This window comes from Pholcus phalangioides, unplaced genomic scaffold (assembly GCF_987345545.1).
Source record: "Pholcus phalangioides strain wild (caught in Gottingen) unplaced genomic scaffold, Ppha-v1.0 ptg000017l_1, whole genome shotgun sequence".
NCBI lineage: Eukaryota > Metazoa > Arthropoda > Arachnida > Araneae > Pholcidae > Pholcus > Pholcus phalangioides.
The window spans coordinates 12,885,743-12,906,719 of record NW_028301610.1 but is presented as its reverse complement, the minus strand read 5'-3'; the positions used below and the strand labels follow the sequence as shown (position 1 = coordinate 12,906,719).

Here is a 20,977-nt window from a genome sequence, read left to right as displayed (position 1 = left end):
TTGTCAGAACATGATATCTACAAAAAATGACTTCTTGATCTAAAAGTAAGTCTTGCTAAGTATAGCTAATTACAAGTGAGATAAATACACAAATACATGCCGTACGGCTAAACAACATGCTGATGTATGATATTTTCATTTGTATTTGTGTTTATGCTTTATTTTGGATTTTTAAATGACAATGAAAATGCTTATATCTCAAAAATGTGATTTTGGAGTTATGTTCTGACCAAACACCACAGAATCATCAGTCTTGTAATGTTGGCTTTCTTCACACGTATCAACAAACGAAACCAACATCACAATTCGAACACCATCCTGGGCGATAGTTATTTATTTACGTCTCAACAGGCAAGGATTGACCAATTACAGAGATGGACAAGAGAAGAGAAATACAAAAAACTACAAAAAAAAACAAAAAAAACGAGTGGAACAATAGAAATACATACGGAAAAGCATAACATGAATATTCAATACTCACATATAACTTTTAAGAAATTATCTTATAGTTGATTTAAAAATCATTCTTATAGTTGAATTGAAATAAAAATCTCTTATAGTTGAATTCACATCACACTGATTATATATATTGCACATTTCAAAAATAGGGGACTGTCGTAAAATATTTTTTCGGGGTTTAGGGAGGCGAAAAGTCCGCCGAACAGGCGTATTTCCAATTGGCACAGAAAAATCAACACGTTGAAGGAGGTAGCAGTCATCAATTATATTATTGACAATTTCATACAAAAAGCGAAGGTAACTTCTTCGGCATTCCAATGATTGCAAATGGAAAAAACGTCGCAGTTCAGTTGTACTTACGTCATTGATGTAGACGTGAAATTGCCTGTAAAACATGTAACGTAGAAATCTGTTCTGAACTCTTTCTAGAATCAGTGAGTCTAGATTGTTATGAGAACTCCATATAATAGTGCAGTACTCGAGTTTCGGGAGCACATAAGTCCTGAAAAGTGTCGCGATTGTTGTGATTGATTTGAAATTGTTGCTGCACTTCACAACAAATCCTAGCAGTTTTAAGCATTTATTGGTGTGAGATCATATATATGATCGGTAAATGCAAGCTTGGAGTCAAAGAAAACACCAAGATCTTTAATTACGGAAACACGACTGATCGAGACAGCATCAATGGTGTAGTCAAATTCGGTCGATGACAATTTTCTTGTATAGCTGATGACGTGCCATTTACGAACATTGAGCTTCAAGAAATTAGCCCCACACCAATCATGGAGAGACTGTAGGTCTCTTTGTAGAGCCATGCAATCTTCCAGACTCCCAACTTCGCGATAAATTTTCACGTCATCAGCATACATCAGACACTTTGATGCACTGAAGCACCAGTTATGTACAGTAAATTAAGTAATTAATTTACGATTTTTATCATTTACCAATACGAGCTTTGGATTAAACAATCTTAATTGAATATGATAGAATTTTCAGAAAAATACTTGATGAGTTGTACTGAAATTTTGGTCATGTAAACCCTATACTTGTATTCATAATTTCCAGGGAAAATTTTACCTCGTATAAGCCCCACTTCTGGACCATCAAAACCATGATAAATTGAGAACCCGTGTCAAGGGGTGACTCCTTATAATTATTGATTTTCAAGAGAATTTATAGTTTTAAATATTGTAAAAGTGAAACACTAATACATATATACTGTGTATAACGCATGTGCCTAAATGGCCACGGCCGTCTAAATTGCCCGCCGTCCGTCTCTCTAATCTTATTAACATAAGGCTTTCTATCTATCTGAATCTTCCAGTGGGCCTATGCTCATGCGTTAAGACGGCCCTGAATTCTGGAACCTCCTCTGACGGTCCCGAGTCTTGTAAAAGGCCCCATAAATTGATTTCCGGAGAATATATAGAGTAAAAATGGAGTTAACCTCTAAGTGTGTCCGGAAAATTCGCCGCCAGCAATTCACCGCCGGAAAATTCACCAAAAACAGTTCGATGCGAGTCAGTCAGCGAGTGAGTTACTGAGTCAATAAGCGAGTAAGTCAGTCAGCGAGTGAGTTTCTGAGTCAATAAGCGAGTAAGTCAGTCAGCGAGTGAGTTTCTGAGTCAATAAGCGAGTAAGTCAGTCCGTGAGCGAGTGAGTAACCCAGTGAGTAAGTGATTGAGCGAGTGACCTATTGAGTAAGTTAGTGAGAGAGTGAGTGAATTAGTTAGTTTTTAACCTAAGTAGTGTCACAAATGATTAAAAAATCCGATTGTTCTATATTATATTGTCTATATTACAATATTGACCTAATGGCATATTTATAGCTTCAGCGGTTTCGGCTCGGCGTGATTTCAACGTATCACCCCCTCCATTATTGAACCCCCCTTAGGGGTCAAATATGGAAAAACCCTTTCTTAGAGAATCTTTACGTCGTGAAACAAAACTATTCACAAAATTTGATATTTATGGCTTCAGCAGTTTTGGCTCGGCGATGATGAATCAGTCAGGACATGTTATTTTATATACAGTATATAGATGTAGATACGCACTAAGACGGGATTTCTGAAAGTTCATCACCCATGGGGATCATGAGGTGTTTAAGTAGTATAGGGGGAAATCATCGCTCAGCGAATTTGAGATTGCAGAATCCACACCAGTGAAGTCACGGTAACAGCTAGTTCATCATAAAAAAAAATCCATTGGTTACTGATGATCACACACACACACACACAACAATGTTTTTTACAATATCAAAGTGATAACAGGAGATGATTTTAAGCATTTTAGGGGGTTAATACATATATCGCGTATCAACTTACTTTATTTTCTTTTAATTCTGTTATTTTTTATTACTTTTAACGTTTCATTAGAAGTTTCTGAGTAAAACAGAGTTAATGGAATTATTGAATAAACCTTCTTGTATTGTGCAACAGTAATTTCTTCCGTATATCATCTAAATTTCTTCTAATAAAGTCATTATTAAAACTTTCCGCCATATCTTTAGGATCACTCTCACTAAGTCACTCACTCACTCGCTAGGTCACTCATCCACTCAGTAGCTCTCTCACTCAATCACTCACTCCCTCGCTTACTGACTCGCATCGAACTGTTGGTCGGTGAATTTCCCATAAACCTTCTCTAAGCCTCCTCTCTATCATATCGCTCGTAGGCGGAGGAAAGAGGCATGCATATAAATAGTATTGAATAAGGCCGCAAAACTGTTCTCGCACCGGACCGCAAAATAACTAAGTCAGGCCCTGACCCGCGTATAAGCCGACCCCCAAAAATCAGTGCATTTTAGGGGGGGGGGGAATTCGTATATTTTCATGCAATAAAAGTTACAATAAAAAATTGTTCAAACTTTCTATTAGTTTGAAAGAAATATTATATGCAAATATTTTTCCCCTTTCCATTTTTTTTCGGCAGATACTTCATAAGACGGCAATGTTTTGAATGGATCAATGGTTACCGTTTGGGTGATCACGACTTTTACCGATTCGGGGGAAAAATGGCCATTTGTGTCTCACCTGGAAGGTGAAACACCATTTGCCACAACTAAGGTTGAGTCTGGTGCCCCGGATGCCAGACCAGAAGGGGCACAAACTTCGTCCTTTAACCTCTCCTTCAACATTACGAGGGGTCATCGATAGTGAAACCTCGCTAAAACGATACTCGATTCAACGATAAATCCTACTACAACGGGAAGTCTTGCTTGGAAATGTTAAACTGCTTCCTCTCGATATAACGCTAATCCCTCTACGACGATATTTTTTCTTGGTCCGCAAAATATCATTATATGGAGGTTTCACTGTATTTTATACCTATGGTTATTTTTTCCATAGTGCAATAATTTTCATTGGTTTTAACGTTATGCACAGGAGCTATTGTACAAATTCGCTCTAAACATTTTCGGGATCCCAGGAACGCGTTAATTCATTTTACATTGATTCCTATGGGATAAATTGTTTCGGTTTGCGAACGAACTTGAAGAACGAATTAAGTTCGTAAACCGAAGTTTGGTTGTATAGGTTGGTTGGTTAGCTGACTATGCAGTATACAAGATGCATAGCTAACAGCTGGCACTGCAATTTACTGGCGAACCGTCGATCCTAGAGGCATACTTGGAAAATGTATCCAAATAACGTGTGGACTAGGAAGCCTAGAAATGCTAGTGGGCTCATCACTAAGAGTGGCAACCCTTGTGAGCCCGGCGGATGGCCGACGGTGCCTCGGAAATCTTAAAAAAATCGTTGACATTTCATTTACTTCGCAAAGACGAATATCTAGTTGGCTTCCACGTACCAATATTAGAAACAGAAAATAAAATAAATCAAAAACTTTCTAAGAAATTATGATTTAGAATAGCGCTTATGTACAACGCAGCGAATGCGTAGAAATCATATTCACCATTACCGAACACTGTGACGTCAGCATTATCTTTTGATGAGCCCGCCCGTGTCTGTAGACGCTATAATGTGGACCTTATATACGTCATTCATATATTGCATGGAGTGGTTAATAATAATATTTATTTGCATATAAAGGCCATTGGCCCGTTACAGAGATTGGCTCACCATTACACAAAAACACATCATAATTCAAAAAATCATAATATAATCATACTTGTTAAAAAAAAATAAGATAAAATGAAACGAAAGGAAGGGGGGAAGGAGAGATTGTGATTGACATATCAACTTCAAATAAGAGACATTGTTGAAAAAATTGTGTATATCTGATATATATATATATAAGTACAATATTATACAGAGTGTTTCAAAAAAGAATCATCCGATTTGAAATGAGTATATTACGAAAAATATTGAGCAGACATTTAAGATTAATTTTATATTACATGGCTAATCGAAGTTTTTTTACAAACCAAATTAAAGGTTCTCAATATGTTCACCTTGGGATGCACGGCATATGTCTATACGGTAGTCAAATTCGTCCCAAACTTTTTGCGAGCATGTTGTTTGCATCCACTGCGAATGAATTTCTGTGGACTACGTGTGAAACTCTGTCGGATGCGCTCCACGTTTTCGTGTCTAACATGCGGGGACAGCCAGGGGATTTCCCTTTACACGGACAACGTGTTTTTTATACCATCGCCTAATGTTCTGAGCGGTAGGAACACCAGAGTATTATCGACGAAAAGCGCGATGAACAGTTGTTACGGACTCTTCGCGAAGCTTAGAACACAAAACGATTTCTGTCGTGCAGTCGCCATCTTGACAGACACTGAAGTGGCGGCCGAAGGAAGAGTGTTAGCGCTACCTGTCGGCAACTTCGTGAAACTCGAGATTTACATCTTTGCACCTATACATTCTTCGATCAAAACGGATTAAAAGCTGAATAGTTACGATTTTTTTTAAATCGGATGATTCTTTTTGAAACACCCTGTATAACCCACGTTTAAGTACAATATTTGCTGTGATATTCGAAATAGAAAAATTGGGAAAATCAGCATAAACTAAAGGAAAAGAAAGCTTTTCACTTTATTTATGTTTTTTTACTAACGGAAAATGCTCCACCTCGAAGTGGTTTTCCTCCAATTTTCCTCACTTAAAATAGCTCAGCGAATATTGCACTTAGAAACGTGAAATTTATTTTGCTGTCCGTAGAAGAGACACGACAACAACTTTCTGATTTTAGGGACGGGGTGTCCATATAAAAACATCTTATTTAATTTTAATAACTATACAACCCTTTGCAGTGCCGCAAATGGGGGGGGAGCAGATGGATCTGTTGCCCCTGGCGCCGGCTCAGAGGGGGCGCTAATTCCACCCTTTAACCTCCTTCAACACTACAAGGGGGCGCCAATGTGTGTGTGCTTGCCCCGGCTGACCAAGCATTTAGTTCCGGCCCTGACCCTTCGCAAAATGAATGATGTTTCTGAGTTCTACAACGTTATCTGGACAACTTTTCTGATTGGAAGTATACTTCTGGGATCAACGGTTCACCAATAAATTGTGGTGACAGCTGTTAGCTATTTACCCTGTATATTTGGAATCACAATTTCCCGTATTTATCTCGAGGAAATATGGTCAGCCCAGTGCAGAGCCGTCCTTAGGGGTGTGCGACAGGTGCGGTCACACGGGACCCCACGTTTTTGGGGGCCCAGTTACGGTAACAAAAATTTATTCTATAAATTATGAATTTTCATCCATTATGAAAATCTACATTTTCATCTAAGAAAGAAAAGTTCTGGAACCCTGCATTCTCATCCAGAGAAAAATAATTCTGGAATAATTTCTCTCATAGATTCATATATTTCCAAGTATTGTTTTTTTAATAAATTCTGAATTCTCATCAATTCTGGTATTCTGATTTTTATGAATTGTAATATTTTCTAAACTTTTATGAATTCTGAAATGCTGAATGTTTATAAATTATAAGAGTGTTTCTTGCATTTATTCTGAAATCTTCCTCAGTTCTAGAAATATTTCTTTATATTATTTTTCATTCATGTATTTATGTATTTCTGCAAGGCCGTAGTGAGTGGGGAGCACTTGGGGTGTGGTCCTCCCTCCCCAAATGAGAGAAAATGGCTGAAAAAAAAGGGAAAAAGATGGCCTAATCTTATATATCTATTCTATCACTTGCCACCCCCCTCCAGAAATGCAATTGGTCCGCGTCCGAACGAAATTTCTGGCAACGGGCCTGAATTTCTGGTATTATTTCGTACTTTTATTCTATAAATTTTCATCAATTTTGAAATTATTTGTTATCATTTTCTCTGAATATTCATCAATTCTAGAATCATTTCTGACATTTATCCTGAATTTTCATGATTTTCATTTCCTAAAATTTTGGATTCCCCTCTCTCACAGAAGAAAAAAATCGGGGCTGAAGCCAAATTTTCCTAGGAGCATTTTACTGCAGCGTGAAAACGCTGATTGGTTAAAAAAAATCTGAATTTCAGGTTTCAACCAATCCCTTCTTTCACGCTGCATACGGTGCAAAAATTCTACTCCTAGGAAAATCCGGCTTAAGGTTCCCCGAGGTATTTTCTAAAGGAGATTGTGATTCATATCTAAGGTGACCATACGTCCCATATTTTCCGGGACAGCATCGGCTTTTTTTTTGGTCGTCCCGTCTTTGTGGCGAAAGTGTCCCGGTTTTCCCCGTTTTTTACATGAAACCTACTTGAATTTTTATTCTTTATTGAAGTCAGAGATTGAAATTATTTTCCCACTCATGAATTGTATTGTAATAATTACAACTACAAATTAGAATATTCCTCTCCCATATTTGTTTTGGTGAACGTTTTATTTCCTGGAATTCATTTTAATCCACTGGAGTTATTAACAAAAGAAAATAAACACATCGAGCGTTCAGAATAAGACTCTTTATTCTTCAATCTGATACATAAGTTATGATAGACTTATAGAGGTCTCACGACTCTTTCGACTGAAAAATTCGAATTTTTAAAAATGGCTTCAAAAAAATATTTCATTCGATTGCAAATAAAATACTAAAAATTTCGTGTCAATCAGTTACTTTGTTCTTTCATAATTAAAGATAGAAATATTGAATTATAGTGTAAAGGTATACTAGAAAAAACACTGAACGCGATTTTCTCAGATTGCAGTTTTTGAGCTCACATCCGTAAGTTTTAAAACTACTGCCCAAAAATTCTGAATTTTTGCTGAAAAGTTTAGTCGATATGTATTAGTAGAATACACCTCGGATTTAGCCATTGATTAATGGGAAGTATTTTTAAAAAAACGTTGAATTTAGATTTTTGAAATTTATATTTTTTCAAACTTTAAAACTTAATAAAATTCGACCGAATGGTCAGATATCAAAGTCCGAGGTCTATTGTACGAATACACATCGACTAAACTTTTCTGCAAAAATTCAGAATTTTCTCTGGCCGTCCCGAGTTTTTGGCAAGTGTCCCAGTTTTTTCCATTGTTTACACGAAGCCTACTTGAATTTTTATTCTTTATTGAAGTAAAAGATTGAAATTATTTTTTAGCTTATAAATTATATTATGTATATGATAATTACAACTATAAATTTTCTATTTGATCTTGGTGTACGGTTTTTTTTTTCGTGGAATTCATTTTAATTCACTGCAATTTGCAGTAATGCTACATTTTCGCAATTGTGATTTTTCCGTAATTTCACGAATATTTGGCAATAATTGGCAATGTTCCATATTTTCCCGTATTCGAAATCCAAATTTCCTGTGGTTCTCTCAAAGATACAGATACAGATAGATTAACGTCCTCTATGCCTGCTTAGGGCTCTAGGACAGCTTTAGTTCAAAACGTCAGAGTGCAATCTTGTATAAAAACATTTGCGAAGATGAACAGGAACAACAGAACTGTGGGGAACAAAGTACAATGAAGAAACAGTCTTAGCAAAAAAAAACTACAAAACAAACAAACTGGTAGATGATGCAAAGAAAAAAAAAAAACACAAAAATCTCAGCTCCTAGAAAAATGAAAGCAGCCAATGTTAAAAACGGTTACATTTTCCCATGAAAATTTCAAATTCCTTGATCAAAGTGCTCGGAGTCACTTCAATGAGTGTGTGCCAGTCAGATATCTGATTATTACCAAGGCCTACATTCTGCAGAAAGCATTCCCTAAAAATTGACCATTTAGGACACGTAAATAAGAAATGATTATTAGATTCACAATTGTTGCCACAGATACAGTTAGGTGAACTTATTTGATGAATTCTGTGAAGGTAACCATTGGTAGGTGCTCTGTTGGTCATGAGACGATAAAAGAGTGATTCAAACTTGCGGCTAGTAAAATAGGGCGAACATTTTTTAACAGCATCGAAGAAACGATCTGCAACTGGATAAAGGGGTTGATTACAAAAATATTGATGAATTGATGATTGCCAATTTTTGTGTGAAAGATTAATCACATCCTCGAAGTAAGCATATGTAGGGAAAACTGGATTTTCGGAATCAACTGCTGTACGTGCTAGATGATCTGCAAGCTCATTGTAGAAGACACCCTTGTGGCCTGGACACCAAACTAATGAGATTCTTGTCGCCCGCAATGATGCTAAATATAAGGCATAAAAAGTTGCTAAAACCACGGAATGAGATTTTGGGTTGATGTTGGCGATTGCTTGAATAGCTGATTTGCTATCGGATAAAATTATGTAGTTTTCATTACTGACAATGAATTTTAGTGCTGCGGTCATTATTGCAACACATTCTCCAGTGAAGACAGATGAGCAATCATGGAGCGCTGCTTGAAATGAATTACGAGTTTTTGCACAGAAAATTCCAATAGAGGTATGAGCTCCTTCTGAGGCATCTGTAGCTATAATAGTAGAACAAGACCAGAATTTTTGTTCATGTTCATAAAATAGTTGCTTTGTGAGGAGATCATTTGATGACGTTTGAAATGGAAGAGAACTGGTTGTGAAATCAATATTGGTGATAAGCCAAGGAGGATTCGCAAAAAACAGAGGTTGAAGAGGAATAAGTAAATTGTTGTCCTTGATGAATTGAATAATAGAAGGATCCAAAATTTTAGTATGTAAGCCTTGACTGTCAAAACTGAAATTAGAACAGATATGTTTGAACACAGAGCTGTAATGGGAAGCTCTTGCTTTGATAATATGATTAGTAGCATTTTTTAACAAAAGCAGTGAAAATGGAGGTTTTCCACAGATGCTGAGTAACAGAGGAATCGGTGTTGAGATTGGAAGACCAGTAGCAATGCGAAGAGATTGGTGATAGATAGCAGAACACTTTTGAAAATTTTTCTTGGAGCTATTATGCCATAAGAATGAACTGTAATTCATGAAGCTTGAAGTAATGTTAGAACAGATAGCCAAAAGTTTATGCCCTTTAGCTCCACGAAGCCTGCCTGCAATCAACTTCATGATATTACAAATGTTAATGGCTTTTTTGGAAATGTGATTGATCTGGGGGCTCCAACTCAGCTTTTGATCCCAAATAACTCCAAGAATCTTGATATTTTCCTCGTAATTTATCTGAGCACCGTTGATTTGGATATTTGGGAGAAAAGGAATATTTTTTTTCGTAAAAATGCTGTAACTGCATTTCTCAGTAGACAGAACAAATCCCCACTGATCCATCCAGTTTGAAACAAGGTTTAAGGCAGAATTCAATTCGTCTGTAACAACATTCAAGTCTGATTTACTGATCCAAAGAAAAATGTCATCAGCATAAATGAAGGGATGAATGGAGTTGGGAAGGTGAGAAAGAATGTCAGAAATATAAATATTAAATAGCCATGGAGAAGTAACACATCCTTGAGGCAATCCCCTTTTTAAGTCAATCCAATCTGACTGATGGTTTCTCCAACTAATGATGCATCTTCTGTCCATCAAAAAATTCTCCATCCATTTAACGAAAGTACCATGAAACCCAAAAGATTTGAGCTTGTATAAAAGAGCAGAATAGATGACAGAGTCATAGGCGCCTTTAATATCAAGAGAAACAATGACGCCAAATTCTTTTAGCCTGAAAGTATTAGAAATAAAGCATTTTAAGTCATTAAGAAGGTTTTGAGATCCAGAACGTGGTTTAAAGGCATAAATGTTCGCTGGGAAGAGTTTGTATTTTAATGAGATCCAGTTGAGTCTGTACAGAATTATTCGTTCCAAAATCTTCAGTTTTACGTTTGTTAATGTCAGTGGACGATAAGACTTAGGACAACTTGGGTTTTTATTAGGTTTGAGTAAAAAAATTACTTTTTACTTTTCCATACTTCCAATCCACTGGAATAGTTCCAGAGAGCCAAATTTTGTTGTATTCAGCACACAAGAGATGAATTTGATAGTCAGGAATTAAAGAGTATGATTTAGCGTTGATACCATCAGGACCTGGCGATGTGTTTGGAGTACGACGAATTGCAGATTTGAGGTCTCCAATGGTAATCGGAACATTCATCAAACTAGAGAAGTCTTGATGGGGGCCACTGAAACAGTCAAAGACCTTGTGAGTGTAATTATTTATAAGAGATGATTGGAGAAGATTTAGCTGATCCATAGGGTCCACCACTTCTAAATTGTTGACCTGGAACACAAGATGACGATCCACTTGGAGTTTAGACTGGATGAGTTTGAGTTTTCTAAGAATTGTAAAAATCTTAGGATAAGTGGCATGAATAAAAATATTTTCTGACATAAATTCCCTTTTTCGGAGGTTGAGCTCCTTCTTGAATTTTGCATAATTTTTCTTAAAGATGATCCAACACGGAGGACAAGGGCATCTCAGATATTGTCTGAATGACCTTTTCTTGCAGATGAGCAATGATCTTAAGGATGAATCAAAATACTCATTATACTGGTGAGGATGTGATTGTACCTTTTTTGTAGCTGATATGCAGGATTTTTCTACATGATCAGAAAAAGAGCAAGTATTGTCAAATGATGTCAACTTTTCCTTGAAGAAATCCCAGTTTGTGATGGCTATTTTGCGAGAAAATTTATTTACCCGAAGATTGATGTCGAGACAAATAGGCAGATGATCACTGTCGTAAAGGGAGTCACTGCTGTACCAGTTAATTTTACCCATTAAGTTTGAAGAACAAAAACATAAATCTATTGTGTTAGACGAATTGCTTGAAAAATGAGTAGCACACTTGGGTTGGATCAGACAAACTGGGTTTTGTTGAAGCCACAAAAAAAGATTTCTGCCAGCTGTAACTGTCCGAGGACTGTTCCAAGAAGAATGGGACAAATTAAAATCACCAACAATGATGAATGGAGATGAGATTTTAGAAAGAATGGTATTCATGACTGTAGGAATTTTGGAAGTGTCAGCCAAATAGGTGTTTGCTATATGAATGTACTTGTTATGGAAATGAATCTTGATAATGATTACTTCAACGCCTTGAAGACAGAATTTATGAATAACTTGTGAAGGGTATGTAGAGCGAACAGCAGTGAGAACACCACCTCTGCCTGAGCTGTTGTCTCGGTCACATCTGTATATTATAAAGTTTGGTAAGTGGAAACGGTCATTACATGTAAGGAATGTCTCCTGGAGACAAAGTACATCATAATCTTTTTGAAAACGAAGAAGGTGTAATCTCTTGTTATTGATGCTGCGCAAGTTCCATTGAAGCACCTTCAATGATGTAAACATACAGAAAATTGTATAATCTTGACTAAAGTAGAAAGAACAAAATTTTGAAAACCATGAATAGCTTATTCAATGAAGTAAAATTGAAAATTAACATATCTGCAAATCTAGCAGTTGAACACAAAAACAGTACTGACTGCCGCTGTGGTGGTCCAGTGGTTATAGTGACGGACTCGCGATGCGAGGATCCGGGTTCGAACCCCACAGTGGTGGTCGGCTGAAGTTGGTTTTCTGTGGTTCCCAACTTCAAGGCGCAAATGCGAGCCGATCTCCCCGTTAAAAAGTCTCGCCACAGAGAGCAACAGTCCTACAACGAAAATCATTCAATCATAACACTTCACTCATAGTTAGAAAAAAAACTGGTGGCAGATGGCAGCACTACACATAACAAGCATTACAGAGAAACAAAAAAACTTCACGTCAGGTTTCACTACACGTACACGCACATTCCCGTATGTACTGATTCGTTGCGGGGGTTCCGCGGGGGGTTGTGTGTGGGCGGGGTGCATGTGTGGTGTAGCAGTAGTAGGTCGGGCCTCCAAAAAATGGCTCGGGGATCCGGGATGTTCTTAAGTCAGCCACCTCGTTGGGCAATTTGCCTGTTGTGGCGTTGTATTTGTACTTGTACTTGTACTGAAATAAGAGAGGGGGAAAAGAAAAAAAAAGTTATCATTGATTATGATGGTTTGAACAGTTTCGCTTTGGTGTGACTGTAGAGGACTCTAGCAATGGCTGCTGCGCAGGAGTATCCTTTGAAGGAGGAACTTGTAATTTATTTTTCTTATGAGGCAGTTCACTGGTGAATGCGGATGCGATGAGCTCGCTGTTAAGTGCAGATGACAATAGTGGTACAGCTTCCTTGATGACTTGAGATATCAGATCTGGAACAATTGACTGAATAGCTTCAGTGATCAGTGCATGCATGGAGATTTTCACATCTTCAATTATTTTTTCATGCATTGATTCGATTTCTTTACGGACCAAATTTTGGATATCAATTTTTAAGTCTGTGATAGTTGATGGCACACAATTTATACTTGCTCTGTCGGCAAAAGTTGGCGATTTATCTTGGAAGAATTTGCGAGCTTGATGAATTGGAATCCGCTTGATTGTTTTGTACTTGATTATTTCTGCCTCTTTAATAAATGTTGGGCACTTCTTGTCCATGGGATCATGACCTTGAGCGCAGTTTATACATTTAGGAGCATTTGAACATGATTCTGTATCATGATGATCACCACAGGTCCTACAGATAGAGTTCGTAACTGGACAAAATTTAGTACGATGGGTAAATTTGAAGCAACGAGTGCATTGGCTTGGTTTTTCTATAAACTCTTGAGGATGGAAGATTTGGAACCATAATTTAAGATCAGCAGGAATGGAACTGCCCAAGATGGTAATTAACAAAGTATTTGTGGGTATTTTATTTTTCACAAAACGTCTAATGCACAATGGAACCAAACCATTGTCCATCAGCTCTAAAGCCACATCACTCAGCTTTTCGGAACATGGAATATCTCTCAGAAGCAGTTTTGAAGATAATGTATCAGTAAGTAGAGTCGCTCTGACCCGAATATTTCCAATAGAGGACAGCGATAGGGCCTCCAATACAACTTCAGGTGATGCTGAAGTGAGAAGTAGGTCACCATTTCTTGCGAATCGGATTTCATCGATGAGTTTTGCATTCAGGAATTTTTGTTCAAGGCACATACGTAATTCCTTGGGCTTTGATTTAGGGATGGTCGTATCTCCAACAATCTTGACGGTGAACTGTAAGTTTGGTCCAGATAGATTTTGAATAATGTCCTTGGGGCCGATGTCCGAAACCCAGAGATTATTTTCCGCCGATGTAGAAGGTAAGTCATTCAATGTCTCCATGGGAGAAAACATATTAGAGGATAGAGAATTCAATGATTGATGGTATTCATTGGGAGAGAACAATGCAGTATTAGAAGTATCTACACCTACGTCACTGAAGAAACACCCCAGATACTAACTAGTTGACCAAAAAGAGCAAAATAAATATTATATATACGTTTGAACACTGAAAAAAAAACGACAAAAGCGAAGAATTAAGCGAAACAGAGGAAAAAAAAACCCTGAAAATTAAGCAAACAGGAAGAAAAAGCCGACCTCAAACGCGTGACAAATAAGCCGCCATTTTTTTCTCTCTCAAAGAAATATGGTCAGTCTAGGAAAGCGTTGTCTGGTAATAGCGGCCTTGACCTAGAGTTGAAAGCTCGCTTGCTTCCAGGAAATACTCCCGAACGCCAACTAGTCAAGACAAATCATCGTTGTTTTCGATTCAATTCCGTAGATGGTTAGAGATAAATCTTCGTTTGAGCAAGAGTGCTGTGCAGTTGATACACCATTAGGCGCTATACGGTGGGGTACTGTAATTTATTTCTAATTATATTCCTTCTATATCCATAGTGAATTTTCTCATACAAATCGTTTTTTTACAAACGGGATATGATCATGGTATAACGCCAAATTGCAAAGTTTATAATTACAGCCGAGTACATTTATAACTAGAGCCCGCATTAGATGCACTAAAAAGTGGTGAAATATGCATTAATAAATTCCAAAATATGCACTGAAAAACGCCAAAACATGCATTAAAAACCTCAAAAGAATTCTCACACTATTTCTGAAAAAACATTTTTGAATTTTGTCATCTCTAGAAATAAATAGCGGAAATCGTGACAGCTTCGATATACGGTCCACCTTGGAGACTTTTTTCGTCGCCAAACATGTCCGACGACCCGACCAAAAGTCGCCAAGGCCGTTAGACACTACGGGCGCCGAAAAAAAAAGGTGGTCAGCATAGAAAACAATAATAAAAGCCCATTCAAATAATGAAAAATATCACGAAACACAGGAGAAATATAATAAAAATATTGACATGAATGTCGCTCTCCACTTGTTAATACAAGATATACAGAAGACTGGATGTTGTGAAGATATTTATCATTTGAGATGTTAATTTTTTAAGGAAGGAAAAAACTCATCTCTGCCTCTACCGGGAGTCGAACCCGGGTCCCTCGATTGCCGGACGAGTGCTCTGACCACTAAGCTACAGAGGAGATAGAGAGGAAAAAGAGGATTTTCCTTCGCTCTAGCGAAGGAAAATCTCTATCTCCTCTGTAGCTTAGTGGTCAGAGCACTCGTCCGGCAATCGAGGGACCCGGGTTCGACTCCCGGTAGAGGCAGAGATGAGTTTTTTCCTTCCTTAAAAAATTAACATCTCAAATGATAAATATCTTCACAACATCCAGTCTTCTGTATATCTCGTATTAACAAGTGGAGAGCGACATTCATGTCAATATTTTTATTATATTTCTCCTGTGTTTCGTGATATTTTTCTGGGTATCCAGTTTCTTATAAATAAACAACGGTTGTTGTAAATGATATCTTGAAATTTCTTTACGACGCTTAACAAAGAAGGCATGACAACAAATGATAAATAAATAAGAATAAAAAATAAATTGGTACGAATACACCTAACCTGTGACCTGTCGACATCAAAACAATTAATCCACGTAACCCTTGGCTTAAAATTTCAAAAGACGCTGTCGCAACCAAGAAAAAACAACTAGCACCCACGAACTAAAATGGCTATTTGAAATTTCAAAACATGCTGTCACAGCGAAGAAAAAACATATGGAAATAAAAAACTGGAATCCTGGAAAAAGAAAGATCTAGAACATATACGGCAGCCGCGTCATAATGGCCACTAACTTTAACCTGCGGAGAAAAACTGAGGTTATGAAAATATCATTAAAAAAATTATTGAGCTTAAATAAACCTATAAAAACTTGCACTTATTCTGGAAATTCTTTGATTTTATACATTTATATGTGTTCTGTTCGCATCTGTGAAAATAAAGAATTTCAGGTATAAATGAAATACAAAGCTTTAATGAACTCTGAATTGATCAGAATACATTAAGCTGCCATGCTTCTGGACAGTGGTTACCACACTATCTTAGGCACACAGAATGCCTAGGTTCATGCATCCAAAAAAGAAAAAAAAGTATATATATGAGTGAAAACACACAACACTCCATCTGGTGACTCGTTATCAAACTGAACAAATGCGTTAATGCTAAGAAGTGTCAAAATATGTAAATGCATATATGAATTTACATATAATCCAGACTTTACTTATATCGTACAATTTTGGGAACAGCTATAGTATAACCTGTAGTTGTTGATTTTTGGTCAACTTTTCTTTGGGCACCAAACACTTCCGACGGCAAGCCACCAAAGCCGTAACTGACACTATGGATGTCAAAAATAAAAATTGCCTGCATAGAAGCATAACAATAATGGAAACCAACAAGCATAATAATACTAAAAATATCCCTTTCTAGACTTTCTCAACCGCTGGGCCACGGCCCAGTACCAGGCTCTGACACTGGTCCATGAGTTTTCAATGTATAACTTCTCGTGGAACCCATGATAGTTATAAGGCTGTTCCGCAGCACCCTTGACAACGAGGTTGTTCTACAGATCTCAAACAAATATGTTAATACTTTAAAAAAGCGTCCTTACTGCTGTCTCAACAGCATCATAGCCCAAGGGTAAAATGAAAGAGAGCTTTTGCACCCTCTTAATTTATATATTTATAGTCACAAATCATTGTGACAGATATTACTGCTGAAGCCCCTATGCAGATCAGGTCCCAGGTGGAACTCGTGTGTTAACCCGTTGTGGTCGAGATGTTTTTCCGGCACATCATTTTTAAGTTTCCGTGATGTTTGATCAGGCAGCACCTCAAAAAAACTCGTTTAACCCCAGTTGAAACCCATGCTCTTGTCACACCACACCATGAGTGATTGAGGCCCTCCTCACACGGAGCGATTTCTTGGCGAGCAAGTCAAGCAACGAGGCAAGATCGATCGCGGCAAAATTCCAATGATATGGGTGATTATACTATTTATACAATTGGCATCTGCCAGTGGGGCAATTTTTTTCTGTAGCAAACTTGCTGATTTTTCTACAAATTTAATGTGGCCATATTCCAAAAGAATCCTTGACAATGGGAAGATAGTATTCAATTATAGATTGAGCAGGGGACGAAAACCATAGAATACACCTTTGGCATGGTAGCCGAAAAGTTTCAGGTGTTGAGTACGCCAATATGGTGCCACAGCAACAGTAAAGTTGTGGATGTAGTGTAGAGTGTGTGCTACACAATTTCATTTGAAAAAAAGAGTATAAATATATCCCCCAATAATTTTCAGAAGCAAATTGGTTGGTTTGGGTAGCGAGTCTGGAATTTCGATATGTCCAGGTCCCAAAGAGTTGTAACCTTTTGACACTTCAGAGCTCAATCTGGTTGCTCAATAATTTGAGAATGTTCCATTAGAATATGTGAAAAAATTCCACTCAGTGTAACCGCAGTCTTCATTTATCCATTGTAGTCATGCCCTGCAAAATAAAAATACAAAACATCAGCACAGAAGACTTAGGATCAAATACATTGACAGTGACCAAGTTATAAAGTACATACAGCTAACCCTGTTGTAGCCCCCCCCCCCCCCCAATGGTTAAGCGTCTGAATTTTTCAGTGAACAAATATTCCATATGTAGAGATTACACATGCTAATTTGTGATTCGATATAACGGCAAACTCATTGTAGCACCAGAAACTTGCAGCATCACATCGAGGTTCAACTGTATTTTTTCAAAGTGAATTCCAAGGTAAAAATAATACTAATTTCTTTCAGTTTTCAAACAAATTTTTGAAAAATAAAATTTTTTTAAAAGTAATTATTAAACGAAATTATTTTTGGTTTCAATTTTTATTTGCTTATATTGTCTGAACGCTCCCCCCCCCCCCCATGCAATTTATATAAATTATTTCGCAGGTATCTGGCTACAGGATGTACAGTACGCACAACTTTTAACCGAACGATGGTGATATCTTGGATTCTATTTATTGTTAAAAAAAGGTTGCATTCCTCTTCGATAAGATTCAATGGTAATCCCATTTTTTCTTCCATATTTGAATTCAGTATCTCAAGAAATGCAGAAATACCAAATTTCATCAATTTTAAATGAACAGTTAGTGAAATATAAATTATTGAAAAACGAGTGTCATAATGTTAAACAGAAACATCTTGTTTTTGAGCATAATTGCTGGAATAATATAGATACCTTGTTAATTTTTATTTTAAATGATAGATTCCCAACGGGCCAAACATAATTTTATTACTCATTTTGAATTTGGCTTTTTTCAAAATGTGAGTTATGAATTAAAACATATTTTAAAAATTTATGAATAGAAACATACATTAATTTTTACTTCATTCGAATCAGCATACTCGAAAACCCAACGGAATTCATTTTCATTCCAATCTGACCTCTATTTCGCGAGATATGAGTGATTATATGAAAATGACCACTTTTAGGGACCATATACTAGATATAAATTTGAAACTCATTGAAAAATTTCTCATAAAAAATTATGGAAAATGTTTAAACTTTACTGAAATGGGCAATTATTGTTTTAAGAATACTGGGATACGATAAATAAGTCATCCATCCAGTTTTTCCAACATTTTCTTTTTTTAAGTACAGTATTCGAGTAAACAAATAAACAATGAATTATGAAATTTTACACTATTTCAGGAATTTGTTTCATTCCTTAGACAACATTCATGAGCTGAAATGGTAAATATAATAATGTGCAAAAAATTCACAAATTAATACCATACAATTTGATCATTTTTGTTGCACCATGGTCATTTTCTGCACACGAGGGCTAATCAGACGGGACCTACAATTTATTGCCAATTCTGAATGGCAGGCTTCTTTTTATACTCATCGAGTAATGCCATACAATTAGATTGATGTTAATATTTATGGAGATAATAATCAATAAATAGTGGTTCTCCCAATGGCGTAAATCATCTTAGTGTGCGCCAAGTTTAGGGTAGTGGCTATTGGTGGAGTCGTCTCTGATAAAACCATGGCATTTTGTTTCATCCATATTTTTTTTTAGCATTGTTAAAAATTAGGGAATTGAAAAATGAAACAAAATTATAATATGGACTAGTGCAATTGTTTGACGGAAAATTCTTATATCTTTTTTCTAAATTGATGAAATTGTCGTCACAAACAATTGCTTTGTGACACATCATATGAAATAATTATGGTATAACTATTCATTCAATCACGGATATAAAAAAAATTTGTTTTTCACCTCCATAAAATGAAAACTATTTATTTTTTAACAGTACTAAATCCAAACACTCGTGTAGTATATGGAGTATTTATCGTTCGCAATTCATTCGGTGTGTTTTTTTTACCCCTGCAATCAATCTTCAAATTCAGTTTCTCAATGTTTAGTTTATATCTCTCTCATTTTTATACTTACAGCGATGAAATTTTATTTTTAAGGTAAATGCAATGCGATAAATCAGATAAGATGGAAAAAAAATTAAGGTTTACATTGAAGATTTTGAAGTTTGAACAATAATAAATATGTTGATGACCCCTCATCAAGACTAATTGCACATAGTCGGGTAGAAAATCACAAACCATAATTTTTGGTGAAAACCGCTTCATTCTACAACTTTTAGAGCCTAAGATATTGCCATCGTTCGGTTAAAAGTTGTGCTTACTGTACCTTTGTTTCCCTTGGTCTGTACTTTGCCCGAGGGGAGACCACAGTTGGGCTGATTGTAACTTAATGAAATTATTGTATATAATTCATTCTTTTTTTTATGATTCTCATGACGTAATACATATAAAATGTTGTAAATACCGTACATGTAGTGTCTCATTAGCTTCAAAGTGTATGAATTGATCAAATAGGCCTGAAAATATTTTACACTAATTAAAAGGAGCCAGACAATTTTCCAATTAGTTGAATGCATTGCAATAAGGCAGGTTTTGAAATTCGCTTAACACATATGCTTGGATAAGGTTACTTGTATACATAGCTTATTCTTCTGCAACATTTTTTTTCTTTGTACAGTAGAACTTCGTTATAACAGACTGAAAGTTATCCGAGATGATGAAAGTCTGGTTTACATAGGCAGAAATAGAACTGAAAGTCTGGGGGGCATGTGATGTCAATTTATTTATACACATGTAAATTAGGTTAGTTTTCTCTCCCATTGACGCTGGGATGGGTGGGGGCATCCCCCCCTGTATTTCTACTCATACTGGTTTATAACAAATAATTCTTATAGGGGTGTAATGCTACAGGGTTACATCAATGAAAGTATATTAATTAGCTGTAAACACACACAAGTGTTTATTATGTATTAAATAAAAAGCAGCCGTCAACATAGGTTGAAGTTGAAAAAGATGAATACATGTATAAATCTTAATTTTTCTAGCTAGCGAGCAGTACGAGTCATGAAGCACATCCATATTTATGCAAAACAATGATCAATGTTTAATCGCCTGCTTGGAAATGCCTGTTAAAATGAGTTAATACTTTTTTGATACTTAAAACAAGTTTTATGCTTGTCAGATTTTGTAAATTTTTAGCTGTCGGTTATAAGCGAAGTCTACTATAGTGAGATTCTACTGTATGCAATTTTAGTTAACTTGAGCATCTCATTATTTTTCACAACCATGGTAAGCAACAGTGACAACCTTGCCTCATATGCATGTTATCAAGCCACTTAAGATTCAAGCATGTCTGCACCTTGTTTGTAATCGAGATAAACACTACGTAAACACTTGTTTGATGTCTAAAAAGCATTGGTGTTTTATTCCTCAATTTTTTAGTCATCTGTCACAGTGTTAAAAATTTTTAAAGTGATTTGGCCTTTATGTCAGTAAACAGTGGAATCTGGAGTGTCTATTAACATGTTGACTCAAAGCAGATGCTAAGTTAGCTGGGTTTTGTTTGATCTCACCTTCACAATGGTTTACTATCATTGATGTATGCATGCAT

General features: G+C 36.4%; 1 protein-coding gene across 4 annotated transcripts in view; it reads left to right on the top strand.

Annotated features, from left to right (window-relative positions):
• The first annotated feature begins 14,277 nt into the window (after nt 1-14,277).
• LOC149072406 (uncharacterized) overlaps nt 14,278-20,977 on the top strand; it is a 60,530-nt gene continuing 53,830 nt past the window's right edge. For 2 of the 4 annotated variants that reach the window (XM_089246319.1, XM_089246317.1), the window contains exon 1: nt 14,278-14,440. In XM_089246319.1, the coding sequence (XP_089102445.1) occupies nt 14,373-14,440 (68 nt within the window). In that variant the 5' untranslated portion in view covers nt 14,278-14,372. Of the gene's footprint in view, nt 14,446-20,977 lie in introns of all 4 variants that reach the window. The other 2 variants (XM_089246318.1, XM_089246320.1) reach the window with 1 other exon arrangement.